The sequence below is a fragment of the Loxodonta africana genome, chromosome 2 (assembly GCF_030014295.1).
Source record: "Loxodonta africana isolate mLoxAfr1 chromosome 2, mLoxAfr1.hap2, whole genome shotgun sequence".
NCBI lineage: Eukaryota > Metazoa > Chordata > Mammalia > Proboscidea > Elephantidae > Loxodonta > Loxodonta africana.
The window spans coordinates 173,299,580-173,317,685 of NC_087343.1; the positions used below are offsets into that span (position 1 = coordinate 173,299,580).

Consider the following 18,106-nt stretch of genomic DNA (forward strand, 5'->3'; position numbering starts at 1 on the left):
TCTGAGCACGTAAGCTGTGCCAGGCACTGTTGGGTGCTTTCACACAGAGTACTTCATGGATTATCACTTTTTTTTTTTTAATTGTACTTTAGATGAAGGTTTACAGAACAATCTAGCTTCTCGTTAAAGAGTTAGCACACATATTGTTTTGTGACATTGATTACCAACACCACGACATGTCAACACTCTCCCCTTCAACCTTGAGTTCCCAATCACCAGGTTTTCTGTCCCCTCCTGTCTTCTAATCCTTGCCCCTGGGCTGGTGTGCCCCTTTAGTCTCATTTTGTTTTATGGGCCTGTCTAATCTTTGGCTGAAGGGTGAACCTCAAAAGTGACTTCAGTACTAAGCTTAAAGGGTGTCCCAGGGCCATACTCTGGGGGTTTCTCCAATCTCTGTATCGCAGCATTTTTGAGGTAGGTGTTATCCCCAATTGTATAGAGGAAAGAGACTTTGAGTTCTGGAACTTGCCCAGGTTCACATATCTAGTAAGGAATAGAGTTGGGATTTGAACCCAGGTCTGTCCAGGCAGGCTCTGTGTATTATGCTGCTGACCAATGTATGACTATCATCCCAGAGACCTGCCAGCAGAGTGGACACAGTAGCTGCGGTAGATGAGGGTGTTAAGCAGGCAGGGATGTTTGGGTGGGCATTAATTTCATAAGCAATCATTTCAGTAGCCAACGCATTTGTGTTTAGATGCCTCTGGTGTCCTTAGGCAACCTCATCACCGTGATAGGTTTTTTTTTTTTTGTGAAGAATAAATGAAATAACCAATGTAAAGAAGGTAGAGTGCCAAGCACGTGTTAAGTGCTCAATAAATATTACCTACTATAGTAAACATTGAAGCCTTGGTGGCACGGTGGTTAGGAGCTACAGCTGCTAACCAAAAGGTCAGCAGTTCGAATCCACCAGCACTCCTTGGAAAACCTATGGGACAGTTCTACTCTGTTCTATAGGGTTGCTATCGGTCGTCATTGACTCGAGGGCGACAGGTCTGGTGATCTTTTTTTAATGTAGATATTATTCCATTTCTCTTATAAGACCCCAGAACTAAGGTAGGGATGGAATGAGGGAGCAAAGGTGGCATCCAGCACTAAATGAACAAAAGCTGTGTTATTATAAAGGGCTTTTTTTATCAGAAAGCATGCTGGTCCCTGGCCTGCCTGCCCAGCCCCAAAGATGGTGGGGAAGTTTCTCCCTGTACAGTACATGAGCCCCAGGAATAAGAAGAGGAGATAAACAGAGGCTCTTAGATCGTTACAAAACCCAGTCGTGTAGGGTAGGAAGAACTCATCAGTAAATCCCCGGATCATTCTCTCTTTAATGATACAAGACCTAATTGAACTAGACCAGCCTGTGTCCAGGTGCAAAGAGAAACATCCCATGGGAAAACATGGTCATGGAAAACACGGGGCTCTTCTATGGTGGAGGGAGCCCTGGTGGTCCAGTGGTTAAGCACTCGGCTACTAACTGAAAGGTTGGCGATTCAAATTCAGCAGCTGCTAGGCAGGAGAAAGATATGGCAGTCTGCTTCCATAAAGATTACAACCTTGGAAACCCTATGGGGCAGATCTCATAGGGTCGCTATGAGTTGGAATCAACTCGATGATGGCAGTGGGTTTGGTTTTGGGTTTTTTCCTATGGCTAACCAGTACCTGTTGCTGTCGAGTCGATTCTGACTCACAGTGACCTCATGTGTGTCAAAGGAGAACTGTGCTCCTTAGGGTTTTCTATGGCTGACTTTTTGAAACTAAATCATCAGGCCTTTCTTCTGAATCTCCTCTGGGTGGACTTGAACCTCTCACCTTTCACTTAGCAGCTGAGCAAGTCAACCATTTGCAACACCCAGGAACACCTTCTATGGCTGAAGATCCATCATAATGGCCTTATAGGCTGCACTGATGGTCTCTGTGGAAACTCTTTCCTTCTGAAGAGGAGTCTACGTGTAATGGATCCTATCCAGTTTAAGTAGTGGGACATTAAAAAAAAAAAAAAAAGAGTTGCCAAACCAGATAACATTTCAAATGACAAACAATTTATTTTAATTAAATACAAACAAGGAAAAAAGGCACAACGGCCCATTCAAGTATTTTGCATAGATGTACAAATATCATTGTAAACAATTAATAGGTGGACAAGAGAGAAAAGGATGTTTCTGTGAGGAATCTCCCAGATAAAAACAAAATTCACATTGCCCTGGATCCATCCCAGACACGCATGTACACAGAGTGGGGAGTGTGGGAGGGTGGGCCAAGGGGTTACTTTGGAGGCAGTTAGCTTGGGTTCTGCAAAACCTCTCCTTAGCTGGCTTCCCTAGGAATGGGGGCACCCTTCCAGTTGGCACTCTCGCGGCTTTCTTGGGTGTTCAGCAGAACTGTTCTATACACATGGACCCAATCATTGACTTTAGAACTGCTCTCTGATTTAAAGAGGCAAGTCGGACACACCCTCTATCAAACAAAAACAAATGCAGACGTAGGTAAGGAGACTTTATTCAAAAGGATTATTGCAAGAGAGGAAAAAGAGCTATTTTAGGAGGAAAGGAACGATTGAAAAATAGGGAGAATGCTCTAACCATGAATCTGTGTGTGTCTCATAGCTTGGGCAGAAAAGAGCTTTGATGTTGTTGGGTATCATTGAGTTTATTTTCAACTCACGGAGACCCCAGGTGACATAGTAGATATGCCCCATAGGGTTTTCTAGGCTTAAATCTTTACAGAAGTGGATTGCCAAGTCTTTCTCCCAACAAACTACTGGGTGGGGTTTAAATGGCCAACCTTTTGGTTAGCAGCCAAGTGCTTAACCACTGCACCACCAGGGTTCCTTTTTCTTTCATAAACCAAAACCAGTTGCCCTCGAGTCAATTCTGACTCACAGGGATCCTATAAGACAGTAGAACTGCCCCATATGGCTTCCAGAGAGCACCTGGTGGGCTCGAAATGCCAACCTTTTGGTTAGTAGCCATAGCTCTTAACCACTGTACCACCAGGGTTCCTTTTTACTTCATAACCCAAAACAAACCAAACCCTGTGCCGGGTTTTTCTTCATATGGAAGAGTAAATAAGACTAGAAAGAACTTATTTGACAAGCAGGTAGTTCTGCCTTGGAACCAGGTGCCTAGTCTAAAACAGGACCATAAGGATGCTATCACTCTTGAGGTTTACATTTCAAAGACATGGCTCCAAGGCTCTTAAGAAAAACATTCTTGGGTTGTAAAACTAGCAAGAGGCTTATTTAGCTTTTAAAAAGATTTACAACCTCTCCCTCAGAGCAAAGTGCTTGTTAACGAACTTGAGTTAACTTTAGTTAAGCTTCCTTCCTCCCCACAGGACCCTGCACTTCCACCCACCCTCAGCCTGAGCCAGCAAACCAAAACCAAAAACAGTTGCACAGAGTCAGTTCCAACTTACAGCAACCCCATGTGTGTCAGAGTAGAACTGTGCTCCATAGAGTTTTCAATGGCTGATTTCTAACAGACCCTCAAAGACCCCTCCCAAAAAAGGCTGAGCACGAGAAACACATTTCCTGAATCCAGTTATTCCTGGCCTTGTTTACCTGCCGATAAAAGAAAAGCCCCTTTCTGCATGAGCTTTGAGAAGCTGTCAGATCTTGTCATCTGAGCGGTCTCCCTATTTCAATAGTCCCCCTTGCCCTACTGCAATATTCTCTTTCCCCTCCATGCAATAATCCTTTTGGATAAAGTCTCCCCTTCATCACGTCTGAATGTTTGATTGGACACCTCAATGCAGCACAGTGGCAGAGGAGGGGAAAGAGGACTGTAACTGCCGGTGTTCCTCCCACGAAGCCTCCCTGGTCCTCGGAAATGTTGATTCCCAGCTCCCTAAGCAAAGCCAGGGGTGAAACAGTAAGTAGAGCTGGGCTGCCAAAAGTCTCTAGCAAATTCAAAAAATTCGACCATCTTCCAGTTCACAGTACAATTTTATGGGATGGAGGGGTGTTAAAATAACGTGAAAACAACAATAAAAAGCCAACCCTGATCTCTTCTCTGTGTGGTTCTGGGGAGAGTGGACTTCAGGTTCAAAAGGCTCTGCAGCCACATGGCTGTGGCTCCATGTTCACTGCAGAGCCACTAGCTCCTGAGGTGAGGGAGAAAGCCACACAAACCACAGGAACACTTGGGGGATGGGCTTAAGGGTGATTTTTTTTGTGGGGGGCAGCGGTGGGGGACACGGGTGTTTTTACCACTACTTCTCTGGGACCCAGCCTTGAGGCATCTGGGGTAGCAGTTTAAATGGAAGGCTGTCGTTTGACTTCATCAGGCAGCAAGGAAGGTGGAGGTTGGGTATGGGGAGCAGAGAGGGGCACGAATGTCACCAGAGAAACTCATTGTCCTGAGATCTTTCTAAAGCTACCCTATGTTTGTCCCCAGGTGCACATCCCGTATCTCCCACTTGTCTAGGAAACCAAGAGCATCTATTAAGCACCTGTTGTGTGCAGAGAACTGTAAAGAGGCCCTGGGGTGGTGGCTGGGGAGGCTAAAGCTCCATTTCTTCCCTGTGTTGAAGTTCCTGAGAGCAAACAACTTCCTGCAGGAGGTGAGGAGGCCCCTGGAAACCCTCGGAAGGAATGAAAGTCAGGCCAGCTCCCCTCTGGAGGACCACCCAGCACCTGTCTGAGGGCAGGAGACAGTCACCCAGAAAATGTCTCCAGCTATTTTGTGGAAATTGTCCTACGTAGCAGAGCACCTACAGCCCACACAGACCTCCTTCCCTGCTCCAAGGAGTATGGCATCCACTGGAGTACATTCCCCATCTGCTCAGAAGTGTGAGGGTCAATAAACAGTGAACAGAAGGGGAGAACAAAAGGAAGTGGAAGGTAAAATGCCCCGGGGGAGGGGACAGGCAGGAGCCCCAGCTTAGACTCTGTTCTAAAAGGCTGCTGCCTTTTCCTAGGATCCCGCCCCCACCCCATGGCTAGAGGCAGGTCTGTTCTCTGCTCAGAGGGCAATGGTCTCTCCTCAAGTCAGTGACCAGACCACTAGGGAGACTTCTTATAGCTGGGGTTCCTAGGATGTCTGCTCCCTTCATGACACCTGTTATCTTCTTTGGTGGGCTCTGCCTAGGTTTATGTCAGGAAGTAGAGAGAAATACCCTAACCCTGCTGAGGTCTCAAGACACAATGGAAAACAAAGCTTTAAACCCCAAGGTCATGCTCCAAGTTTAGTCTGGTAAACAATCTTGGGATCCGATGCAGGACGTCCAAGTGGCTAACCCTTGTGGCAGGACCCTAACTCTTAGGTCACCAGCACCAGGTCACCAGAAAGTTGGGACAGCTGAGGATCCACTCACCAAAGCACCACACGTCAGAGCAGGTCTGACGGGCCAAGGAGAAATCAAAAGCATGGAGCACTTGGGAAGGGCAGAAGTGAAAACATAGAGCAATCAAGAATTACAGAGTTACAACCTTTGGCATTACGGCTCAGAGGAGGCCCAAGCCTGGTGCTCCCCCTGCTGTCTGCACTGCCTACAAATAGTACCTGTGTGAGTCAAGGTGACCCGTGGATAACAGCGGAGGTACAGGGTGAGGTGGGGGGCAGGGACCTGACTTATTCACATGCAGCCACGCAGCCAGGAGCTGTCACCTCAGATCACTCAACCAAGACCTGGGCAGGGCCCCAGCAGTGGCTGGTTTGACCCCTCCTCAATTCCCAGTGCCTAAAAAAATTTTTAAAAAGGATGGGCAAGTGCTTAGCCTCCATCCAGCCTGAGACTTTCAGGAAGACAGAGGCAATGGAGCGCTCTCATGAGTACGTTCCCCCATGGGACATGGCTTCTCCAAGCTAAGTCCTGCCCAGAGGGGCTGAACAGGACTTTTCCTAGCTGGGCTGGCCGGCTCAGACACCCCCGGCCATCCCCATTGCCACCTCTGGGCTCAGGGACCTGTAGAAGGGAGGCTGGAGGGAGATGCTGTTATTCCCCCGCCCCTGTGCTCTCCCCTCCATACCCCCGACTGTATATTGCACAAAACAACACCTAGATTCCATTGATGGTTGCCCCTCTGGGTCTTTGAGGAAGCTGAGGGGGGCTGAGTCCAGAAGGAGATTTTCAGAGATTTGGCAGTTCCGGGAGAAGGGAGGAGGAGCTCAGGGGTGGCCAGACATGCTTCTTCCAGATTCCATGGCCACTGGGATGTCCGGAGTCTTCAAGGAAAGGGAGAGCCTTAACCAGGCCTAGGTTTTTGAGCTAGTCATTCCCCCGGCCCTCTGTGATCTGTATTCAGGAAACTGGAAAGAAGAGAAGGGAGGAAGAAAGATATCAGCTAAACATGCCTGCGATCAATGAAGATCCGTGTTCTCACTTTGGACAGATACATCAACTGAGAAGAAAGACCGTCAATCCTTCAGCGAGAGGCATGGTGGGTGCCCGCCCCATCACAAGCTGAAGAATTCCTTCCAGCTCCTTCCTTCCCCCCTCAAGCAGCAACTCAGCCCACAGATTTCCCAGTGCCTTGTGGGGAATACAGGTTTGTCAGCCAGCTTCCTCACTGCATCTCTTTCTGACCCACCTCCCAGGACCGGCAAACTGAGAATACACCAGCCACAGAGAAGAAGTAATAAGAGCGGCCATTTGTGCACTGCCTACCATATGCCAGGCAGTTATGTAAATTAACCGACTTCACCTTCAAAGCAACCTTAGGAGGCTGGTTACTGTTGCTTATTATTGCCTTTTTACAGTTAAAGAAATTGAGATTCAAGAGAGTGACTTGCTCAGGGTCACTCAGCTGGTCAGGTGCAGACCAAAGTTAAAAGCCTCATATGCCTGTCTTCGTAGCTCAGGCTCCTAAGCATCATCTTTCACAGAGACCAGAAAACTCTATTATTAATTTAAGGGATAGTCAACGGGGCAACAAGAAATGCTAAACTTCTGTCCTCAGCTTTTGTGCTGGAAATTCACTCCAGATGGCAAGCATGAAACTGGTTTGTTTTCTCAAACACAGACTTCCCTGCCCAGAACCCTCTGGCACCAGCTAGCTTGAACCTTGAAGGCTTCTCGGCACTTACCTTTGGGGCAGGTGCTGCCAGCGGCCGGGACTGCTGAGGGCCAGCAGCAGAGGGCAGCAGTGTGGGGGCGCCGCCTTGCCGTGGGAGGGTCTTGCGGCCTGGCACTGGGTTAGCTGGCAGTGCCTTTTGGGGAGGCCGAGGCCTGGAGAAATCCTGTGGAGAAAGCAACAACTTCACTCAAAGCCCAGAGAGACTCATTCCAAAGAAAATGCTCTCAATATGTTAGGGTCAAATCAGATTATATGCTATTGCCAGTTGCCTTTGAGTAGATTCTAACTCATGTCAACCCTATGCGTGTCAGTGGAACTGTGTTCCATAGAATTTTTTTTTTTAATTTTATTTTGTTGTTGTTATTGAGAACATACAAGGCAAAACATACACTAATTCAACCATTTCTATATGTACAATTCGGTGACATTGAGTACATTCTTCAAGTTGTGCAATCATCCTCACCCCCCTTTTCTGAGTTGTTCCTCCCCCATTAACATGAACTCATTGCTCCCTAAGGCTGCTATATAATCTTCTGAGTTGCTGTTGTCACTTTCAGCCCATATAGGTAGTTCTTAAAAGAGCATAATGCTTAAGGCAGACATTTTGAACTACCTAAGCTGAACCTCTGCTTGGCTTTAAGAAGACTTCAGGGGATATTTTTGGTTTAAGGTTTAAATACTACCTGAGGGCAATAGTTTCAGGGATTCATCCAGCCTCCATGGCTCCAGAAAGTCTGGAGTTCATGAAAATTTAAAATTCTGTTCTACATTTTCCCTCTTTTGATCAGGCTTCTTCTATATAGTCTCTGATCAAAATGTTCAGTAATGGAAGCCAGACATCATCCAGTTCTTCTGGTTTCATGGCAAAGGAGCAGTTGTTCATGGAGGCAATTGGCTACACATTATATCCTCCTCCTATTCCTGACCCTCCTTCTTTCTCAAAATCCCTCCAGAGAAATAGAGACCAAGTGCCTTGAATGGCCGCTTGCAAGCTTTTAAGACCCCAGGCGCTATGCAATGAACTAGGAGGTAGAAAAGAAGCACTAAAGACATTATTAGGCCAATTAACTGGGATGTTCCATGAAACTATGACCCTAAACCTCCAAACCAAGGAACCAAAATCCCATGAAGTGTTTGGTTGTACATAAGCAGCATCAGCAGCTACTCTACTTTTTTTTGTTTTGTTTTGTTATAAATACATCTATCACACAACTCTCCAAAATGTTTTAAATGGCTGATTTTTCAGAAATAGATCACTATGCCTTTCTTCTGAGGTATGTCTTGGTGAACTTAAACCTCCAAACTCTTGGTTAGCATCCCAGTGCTTAATCATTTGCACCATCCAGTGACTCCTAAAGGGCCTCATTAAAAAAAAAGTGTGTGTGTGTAATTTATATATTCAGGAAAAAATGTGCCTTTTTGGAGAACAACTTGGCAGTATCTATTAAAATTAGAAATATCATTCTTTGAATAATTCCACTTCCTATTATCTATGCTGAGGAACTATTTGCACATGTGCACAAAAATAAAATTTCAAGGATGTTCCTTATAGCACTTTTTGTGGCAGCAAAGGAAAGTATAAATATTCAAAATTTGCATCAATAGAGAAATAACTAAAATTACACAGGGAAATATGCAGTATTTTAAAAGAACAAGGTAAACCGATACATGCTGATGTGGAGAGATGTTCAAGATTGGTTGTTAAGTGAAAAAAGCAAGCTGAAGTACAGGCTGTGGCGAAGGCTATTTTATGTAAAATAAGTCACCACTACACACACACACAGACACAGACACAGACACACACACACAAATAAATAGAAAAATGTCAGGAAGGGTAAGACCAAGTTGATAACTGAGGTGGCCTTTGGGGAGGGGACTGAGATAGCGTGTGAGTGAATGGACGAGAGGAACATTCAATTTTTTTTTTTTTAATTGTGTTTTAGATGAAGGTTTACAGAGCAAATTAGTTTCTCATTAAACAATTAACACACATATTGTTTTGTGACATTGGTTGCCAACCCCACGACGTGTCAACACTCTCCCTTCTCAACCTTGGGTTCCCCATTACCAGATTTCCCGTCCCCTCCTGCCTTCTCGTCCCTGCGAGTTGGTGTGTCCATTTAGTCTAGTTTTGTTTTCTAGGCCTGTCTAATCTTTAGGTGAAGGGAGAACCTCAGGAGTGACTTCAGTGCTGACTTAAAAGGGTGTCTGGGGGCCATACTCTCAGAGCTTCTCCAGTCTCTGTCAGACCAGGAAGTCTGGTTTTTTTTTTTCTGAGTTAAAATTTGAACATTCAATTTTTTTAATAAAAGCAGTTATGTGTGTTACCTGTACAAATAAAAATAAAACTAAAAAAAAGACTTTTTTTGCCCATTGGTTGCCTATGGGTGGCATAATTAACAAGGATTCTCTCCCTTTGCACTTTTATATTACCTTTGTGTTTCTGTCACCTTCTTAGTAAAGTCTTCCTTGACTACCTTATTTAAAATCACAGCCACCTACCACCCTGGCCCTTGCCACTCCCAGCCCCTTTTATTCTAATGTACTTCTCTTTTTTTCTTATATCATTTACCCCTTCCAACATACTATAACATTTACTTATTTATTAAGTTAATCATTTCTGTCTCCTGTCCCCCACTAGAAGGGAAGTGGGGCAGGGGTTCTTGTCTGTTTGGGTTACTAATACATCTCAAGCTTCCAGAACAGTGCCTAGTATACAATAAATGCTCAATACATATTGCTTTTGAAATTAGTGTTAGTATCGGGTTTAGTATTAAAGATAGATAAATTTCTGTGCTAGCCAAATTTCTTACAATGAGTATGCATTTCTTTTGTGGCTAAAAAAAATTTTTTTTTAAGTGGGAGAGCATGGACTGTGCTACCCACAGATCCATAAGCTAGTGGGTTTTAGGAGAGTAGCCAGTTCCACATGTGGGAGTTCCAGTGCCTGCTGCCCTTGATCTTGTTCCCCTTTCCAAGAAGATCATTAACGAGCATTAAAATGGCCAACAGGCAAGCCTGGGGAAGGGCAGGGGTGACTCAGAGAAGTGGGATTTTCCACCAGTCATCAGAAAACTGAGAGCAGAAACTAAGGCTCAGAAAAGAGAAGAGTAACAAATTCTTGTGACTGAAAAGCTCTGTTCTCCGGCTCCATCCCTTCCCCGAAGGGTGGCTCAGGACAGCCGCCAAATCACAGGAGCTGCCAGCAGACAGGATGGAGACCTTCTGGAGGAAAAACAGCTGCATGCAGATGTCGGTGCAATTGGAGACGCTGTGCTCCTTCAGCTGCTGGTTGCACAAAATGAGCAACTGGGGGTGGGGGTGCTATCTGGGTGCAGGAGCTTAATCAGCCTGTTAGCTCTGGGCCCCCCAAAGAAGCATCTTCCTCAAGGAGTGGCACCTCCATCACACAAGTCGCATAACTAGATACCAGAGTCATCCCCTGACAACCCCTTTTGTAATCGTTTCCCAAAACCAGTAGCCATGGAGTCAACTCCGATTCATGGCAACCGCATGTGTGTTAAAGTAGAACTGAGTTCCATAGGTTTTCAATGGTTGATTTTCCAGAAGTAGAGCCCTAGGCCCTTCTTCTGAGGCACCTCTGGGTAGACTTGAACCTCCAAACTTTTAGTTAACAGTTGAGCCTGTTAACCATTTACACCACCTAGGGACTCTCAATCGCTCCTAAGTCCGTTCTATTTTCTCTTCTACACACCTCTCTTCTGTTTCACTCTGTCACCGCTGCCACGCCCCTGCTCTGAGCTACCATCATCTCTCTTCTGAACAACTTCTAAACCATCTGACTAATACACCCAGGCATCCAGTCCTGTCCCCTCACATCACACACTGCTGCAAGAGTAAGCCTTTTTGTTTTAGCTTAAAAAAAAAAAAAGTAATATACATACAAAGAAGTGAAACAAATTATAAATATACAACTAGATGAATTATCACAAGGGGAACACACTTATTTAATCCCCAGCCAGGTCAGAAAATAGATTAGTGGCCACAGAAGCACTTATGGGGCCCTCCCAGGCACTACGCCTCCCTCCTGTCTATAGATATGACCCTAGTGGAGGGCAAACCTGATCAGTCACCACTGACCACCACTTCGCCTTTCAGACCAAAGTCCTGACCAAAGCCCATGAGCCTGACACAGTCTGCCCTCCCCTCCTCCCCTCCCCAGCTCTCCAGCCTCTTCTCCAACTCTTTGGGATCCAGCTATACCAGCCTTTAAGTTCCTTTGACCTGCCACTCAACAGCCTCTTTCCTAGCGGGTCACTGGGCCAGGAAATCTTCCTTGCCATTCATACACACAACTTGGTTAACTCCTGCTCATCCTTCATGTCTCAGCTCAACACCACCTCCTTAGGGAAGCCTTCCCAGACTGGGTCAAGTCCCCTTATTATACTCGCCTTCATGGTACTTATTACTGTTGTGACTGCATGTATCTGAGTCTCTTCCCCAATAGAATGAGGCACCAGGAGGCAGAGATGCATCTATTCTGCTCACCATTGCCTAGCACAGAGTAGATGTTCAATACACATTTGTGGAAAGAACAAAAGGGGTTACAAAGTTTCACCCACCACCTTTCCAGGATGACCAATGTCACCCAGCTATGCATGGAGCTAAGGTCTGGTTGGCTGGCTCTCTCTAGATTGTTTTAGATTGAGAGCGCCTCCAAGGTAGGATGGTGTCCTTTGGCTCTGTACCCTGGAGCCTAAGCCAGGACCTGCACACAGAGTGGCTAAGGGTTTACAGTCAGATCTTGGGTCAAGTCCTGGCTCCTTCACTTACAAACTGTGTGGGCTGGGTAAATTCCTTTAACTCTGTGACACTCAGCTACCTTGTGAGAAAATGAAGATAACAATAATTCACTTCTTGGAATGGCTTTGAGGAAGGAGTTTCCTCTCCAAGCAGCTACCTCCCACTGTCCGCTCTTGGATAAACCCCCATCTGAGCCCTGGAACCCAGGAAAGCTGAGCTTGGGATCTGTGCTTCGAGATACCATCACTGGCTGGGTGAATTCCTGACTCTGGGCTCCTGCCAGCAGCCACCAGGGAGAGTGGGAGTCGGGGACAGGCATGGAGCCTGCAGGGTCTCCCTATCAGCTGGATTCTGGATGCCCCTGCTACCCTCCTGACCAGGGCCTAGCACCTTGGAGTGAGTCGGGTGAGGCTGGCCCTGTCTTCTTTGAACAGACCTCCAATGTGGCTGTTTTAGGAATACGGGTCTGAATGGACCTCCTTCCCTTTCTTCCACACGTTCTCCCTCCTCCTGTACCTGTTTTCCCTCTACACCCTGTCCCTACACAGTTGCTTTCTCCCCTCTTTCTCTTCATCTTCTCTTCTCTTTCTACTCTTCCCTCCTTTTGCACTTTTCCGTTTCCGTCTTTCTCTGCTCTCACCCTGTTAATCTTGCCCCTCTCCTTCCTCATGGGTTTTTCCAATCTGTCCCAACCCCAGATGAGAGGAATCAGAGAGAAGTGGTTTCATCAAACCAGATGCTGTCAGTTCCGCCAAACACTAACGCTGTCCCATGTCCCCAAACCTGGTGCCAGCCCCTCAATGCTTAGGATCAGAGACAGCATGAGCCCCAGGGGAGCCCTTGGGACCAAGTCCAAGAAAAGCAACCCCAGGAGGAAACCAAGCAAGTCTCCAGCCCCACATGAGGGGCACAACCAAAACACACAGGCCTGGCTCAGGAAGGCACCACACCCTGTCTGGGAACACCTGCGTCTGCACTGGGGGAACTTCCTGCAGAGGGTACAGTTGGAGCCGTCAGAGCACACACATGCTGGGTGAACAGGCTGCTGGGGAGGATGGCTCTGCTTCCAATGAGCAGCAGTGATGGGGCTGTAGCCTGGACCTTACTCACGTCTCCCAGAGGCCCTGGCCCCTTGATCTGTCCTTGGATGAACAAAGTATCAAGGCTACCTCAATCAGGAAGCCTTTTGAATTAGTGGATATCAATGGGTACAATTTGGTCAGACAAGTACTATGACAGAGGAAGTATAGAGGCACTGAGCTCAGACTTGGGGGTCACAGATAGCTTCTTGGAGGAAGAGACATCTGAGAGGAGACCTAAAGAGGAATTGGAGCTGGCTGTGCAGTGGGGAAAAGCATAATAGGTAGAAGACGCAGCATTTGCAAAAATCGAGAGGGGAGAAGAGCATGGAGAACGGAGAGAAGTTACTTGTGGGTAAAAGGTGGGTAGCAGCTTGTCGTAAGATAGGCAGGCCCAGCAGGGAGGAAAGCTCCGAGGTCTGGGGGCTGCCCAGGGGGGCGCTTTTCCCTGTGGTCATTGCTCTAGCCCTCTGTGTGCCCCGGCATTCACCAGAATGAAGAAAAAGTCACTTGCCTTGTAACCCATTAAGTTCATCTTCCCAGCCTCTGACATTCCCCACTGCCAGTGACCTTAAAAGCGATGCCCAGACCCAGGGTTGCTGAGAACCCACTTACCTGGGTGAGGACATAATTTGGTGCAGGGGGTGCTGGTCGGCTTGGGGGAGGCCTCCTGGATGACTCCTTTCTTTCCACTTCAGACCTAGGCCCTGGGGCATTCCTAACGGCCCTGCTGAGGAGCGCTGGCAATGATGCTGATGGAGACCCATTGTGCAGGTAGTCTGGAGGGGGCCGGGGAGGAGGCTGGGAGGGCTTCCGAGGGATTTCGGGTGTGTTGGTCATCTGTATGCATAAGACAAGGAACACCTGAGAGACAGGACTCCTGAAACCTCTGAAAACCTCAGAGGTCCCCTTGTATATCTCATTGAGATGACCAGAGGGGAGGACAGGATGGCCTGTTAAATCCCTAGAATATTCCAGGGGACAGATCCAAACTTCGAAGTCATTAAGGGATATGAGAACTAATTGATGTGTCTCTCAGTCTTATAAAATGCCTTTGATTACCAATCCTGTGGGGCAGCAGAGGATCCTGGGAGATAAAGAAAAAGTAGCAAAGCTCAATGGTGCAATGCCCTTACCTTTCTCTTACTCTGGGGCGTCTGTAACTTGAAAGTTGGGTTGGCATGGCCAGTTCCACTGCTCTGAGACATCCTGAAGGGACAACTAAAAACAAGAAATTGGGGTGGTGGGGGAAGTAAAGGAAGTTCAGAAAGGGTCAGTAACTGAGCTCACTCTAGCCCAAGCATAGCGGCAAGCAGCCAGATTTTCCCCCAAGGCATGTCACTGGCCAAGTCTTAAAGGGGGTGGAGATTGGTCTTCTTGAACCCCAGCTTCTCAGCTATAAAGACCTGAGTCTGGCCAATTGAGAACTCCAAGAGCTAGCCCAATACAAAGCAGTCTTCCTCAGCACCTTCTCTTCACGCTCAAAGACCCTTCTCCCCTTAGGCGACACCAACCATCAATACCAATGATGTTACCAGCCATGAACCAACCCCTCAGGTATAAATACAGAGAGGCCTAGGATTTAAAATCTTCTCCAGAACAGGTGTAACAGAGGATTTGGAGACTACATACCCTCAATAAAGCCAAGGGAATGTATCAATCTTTTAAAAATTAGACTTTGTCTTCAGCTGAGGTCCAGCCACCACTATGAACTGCCTTGGGCAACTTTGGGGCTGCCTTGGTTTCCTGCTCTTTAAAATGGGGGACAAATCAAATAGATAAAGGATGGCAAAAAGATTCATTTTATATTCCAGCTTGAATTAGTTGGGAGCATTCTGCTGAGAAGGATTCTGAAGTGATGACTAGGCTCAGCAAGGAGAGTACTTATAGTAAGATCAGCTAGTCCCAGCTACCATTACTGAACATTTTGATCAGAGATTCTGTAGAAGAATCCTGACCAAAAGGGGAAAAATGCAGAACAGAATTTCAAATCCTCATGGACTCCAGACTTGCTGGAGCCATGGGGGCTAGATAAGCCCCTGAAGCTACTGCCTTGAGATAATCTTTAAAATTTATACCAAAAATATTCCCTGAAGTCTTCTCAAAATCAAACAATAATTTAGCTTAAGTAGTAAAAAACGTCTGCCTTGAGCATTACGCTCGTTCAAGGACTATCTATATGGGATCGAATTGACAACAGCAACCTGAAAGATTAGATAGGAAGCTTAGAAAAAAGGGGGCAGTAAATTTATGTCAAGGTGGGAAGAACAACTCAAAAAAGAGGGTAGGAACGGTTGCACAACTTAAACAATGTAATCGGTGTCACTGAATTGCACATGTAGAAGCCGTTGAATGGGTACATGTTTTGCTGTGTATATTCTTACAACAACAACAAAAGATCAACTAGTAATGCTGGCCCTGGTTATGAAGCATGGCAGAAAGGGAGAGGCAGTGTGTACCTTCCACTTGCCTTCTCTGGACTAGACCCACCCTCACCAATTCTTTCATCGATTACTGCTTACAGAGGGTTTTATGACCCGCAAGTGGCCCCCAAGTACTTCAAGACGCTCTGCCCTACCTGAAGTGTTGCCTCAGCTTGGACGGGAGGGCTGAGGGCTTGAGTTGGCCCAGCTTGTTGTTCTGTTTACAGTAGTAGTACATCAGCAACAGGACCATCAGCATGAAGATGGCTGCCACCACTCCAGCTACCACTGGACCAAGACCTACCAGAAACAACCAGGAAACTAGGTCAGGAATTCTCCCAAATGAGAGATTTAAAAGTTCTTTGGGCTAAAGCAATAGAGTTCAAACAACGTATTCCTGATTCCTCTTCAGATATCTGATTTGCTTTGAATTTGTCTTACTTATTTTAACTTTAAAATTATAATAATTAAAAAAAAAAACACAGTAAGAACCAGTAGGAAACCAGTAATATTAGCTTAAACAGCGAGGTTAACTTGCTTTACGCAGACCTCATAATATAGCTTCTCCAGCCACGTCCATTTAATTGAAGAACGTCCCTTCCAAGGCAAGCACTTAAAGCTCTATTATCATTTGCCACTAGTTTTCAGCCTGAATCTGAATCGCGATTTTCCTGAACATGAAGCAAACAACACACAACACTGAAAGACCCAGGCTCATCTCCGGCCAGAAATGTCATCCGTGATCTACACTTTCACGTTTGGTTTCATCAAAGCTGCCTCACTGTTCTCACAAATTGTACATTCAAATGTACAAAACAGATTTCTAGCAATAAAACACTACTTTTATCCATTTTGTATATTGGGGGAGGGTTCATCTTTGAAAGCCTCTATTTAAAAAAAAAAAAAAAAGTTTAGAAACCACAAGGTTGAAATCCCCAAGGTTTATACTAAAAAATAACAAGTTTTCTGAATGTCCGTTTCCCCATTTTATCCTGTGTCCACCCAAAATAAAAAAGCAAGCCTGTTGCCATTGAGTCAATTTCAGCTCATAGTGACCCTATAGGACAGAGTAAAACTGCCCCATAGGGTTTCCAATGAGTGGCTGGTAGATTTGAAATGCTGACCTTTTGGTTAGCAACGATAGCTCTTAACCACTTACCACCAGGACTCCACGTGTTTACCCAAGGGAACCTAAATCACCATAATGTGCCCCCAATTCATGACTATTTTTAAGAGCAAAAGAAGGACTGGTCACCCCATTCCCAAAAAGGGGTGGGGCTGTCCAATGCCCTACAAGCTCTCTTAATCCCTCTCTCTACTACGCAGGCTCCTCCTCAGTGGGAAGAATAGGAAAGCGACTAAACTGAGAGTCTCCACACCAGACTGCTGGCCTGAAACCCCCCTCTCACTCTGCCTCTCTTTTTCTTGGTTTCCTCATCTACAAAGTTAGAATAATAAACCAGACTCAAAGTGGATACTACACAACACACCGCCTGGCCCACAGCACCACACAAAGGCCCACAGGAAGGTGGGCAGGGGCCTGCAGCAGGTGTACACTCACTCTCAGGGGGCATGGGCCCACTGTCGATGCTGCCCCCCGGGCCTGACGTCATGCAGAAGGGTGGGGCCCAGCCCTGGAAGCAGTGGCAGTTCTGGTTGTTGTTGCAGACCTAGATCGAGGGAAGGGAAGGACAGAGGTCAGCACTGCCTCAAACCTCCAAGAACCTGGCCCCTCTCAGGGCCTTCCCCATGGACACTGGCCAGGAGGAGCCAACAGAGCCCGGCCACACCTACCCCATGGCCATTGCACTTCTTCCCGCAGCCTTCGGTTTCAAAGAAGGAGGTGTTCCTGCACTGGCCCTCGAAGCAAATCTGTAGCAAGGAGGAAGCCCAGCGTCAGTACAATGAAGCGACACTGGCTGGGAATCAGAAGACCTGGGTTTTATAGTGAGAACATATGAGGACTGAAAAAGGCAGCCCATCTCAGGTTATTTATCAGAATGAAAAATTGAAAACAACCTAAAAATCCAAGGACGGGACAGTAGTTAACTAAATTCTGGTATTACTTTTATAACTGGGGGGAAAACGACAAATGTTATCTTTTTAAAATAGTATATTTAACAACATAAGTATGTGTTATTTATTATGTTATATAGTGCCAAATGCTGATTATATCTTAAATACTTAATGGTATATTAAGCACCATCCCAGATGCTTCATATATATTTTTATTTCATTCTCACAGTTAACCCTATGAGATAGCTGTAATTATTTTCCCAGGGATCCCTGACTCCAAGTCCATCTCTTAGTTCATAAGATAATTAATGATGAGGATGAAAATGATAATAGCTAGCCCATCTATGTGCTTTATGGATGATCTTGGTTAATACTTATAGTAATTCTATTGGGTGGAGTCCCTGGGTGGAACAAATGGCTAACATGCTCAAAGACTGAGCTGCTAACCAAAAAGTTGAAGGTTTGAGTCTACCCAGAAGCACCTCACAAGAAACACCTGGGTTCTACTTCCAAAAAATCACTTATTGATAACAAAATGTATTAAGAAAACATTCTGCATCCCACTTTGCTGAGTGGCATTTGGGGTCTTGAATATTAGCAAGCAGCCATCTAAGATCCATCAATTGGTCTCAACTCACCTGGAGCAAAGGAGAATGAAGAATACCAAAGACACAAGGTAAGTATGAGCCCGAGAGATAGAAAGGGCCACATAAACCAGAGTGTCTGAGACTGGAAGAACTAAATGGTGCCTGGCTATAACCGATGACTGCCCTCGCAGGGAACACAAGAGAGAATCCCTGACGGAGGAGGAG

At 46.2% G+C, this 18,106-nt stretch overlaps 1 protein-coding gene across 3 annotated transcripts in view; it reads right to left on the bottom strand.

Moving 5' to 3' along the window:
* Positions 1-2,109: 2,109 nt before the first annotated feature.
* ADAM19 (ADAM metallopeptidase domain 19) overlaps positions 2,110-18,106 on the bottom strand; it is a 112,877-nt gene continuing 96,880 nt past the window's right edge. For all 3 annotated transcript variants that reach the window (XM_064278863.1, XM_064278858.1, XM_064278853.1), the window contains 7 exons: positions 17,073-17,150; positions 16,840-16,948; positions 15,434-15,578; positions 13,992-14,076; positions 13,471-13,695; positions 7,023-7,175; positions 2,110-6,245 (listed from right to left, as the gene is read on the bottom strand). In XM_064278863.1, coding sequence (XP_064134933.1) covers positions 6,192-6,245; positions 7,023-7,175; positions 13,471-13,695; positions 13,992-14,076; positions 15,434-15,578; positions 16,840-16,948; positions 17,073-17,150 — 849 coding nt within the window. In that variant the 3' untranslated portion in view covers positions 2,110-6,191. The remainder of the gene's footprint in view (positions 6,246-7,022; positions 7,176-13,470; positions 13,696-13,991; positions 14,077-15,433; positions 15,579-16,839; positions 16,949-17,072; positions 17,151-18,106) is intronic.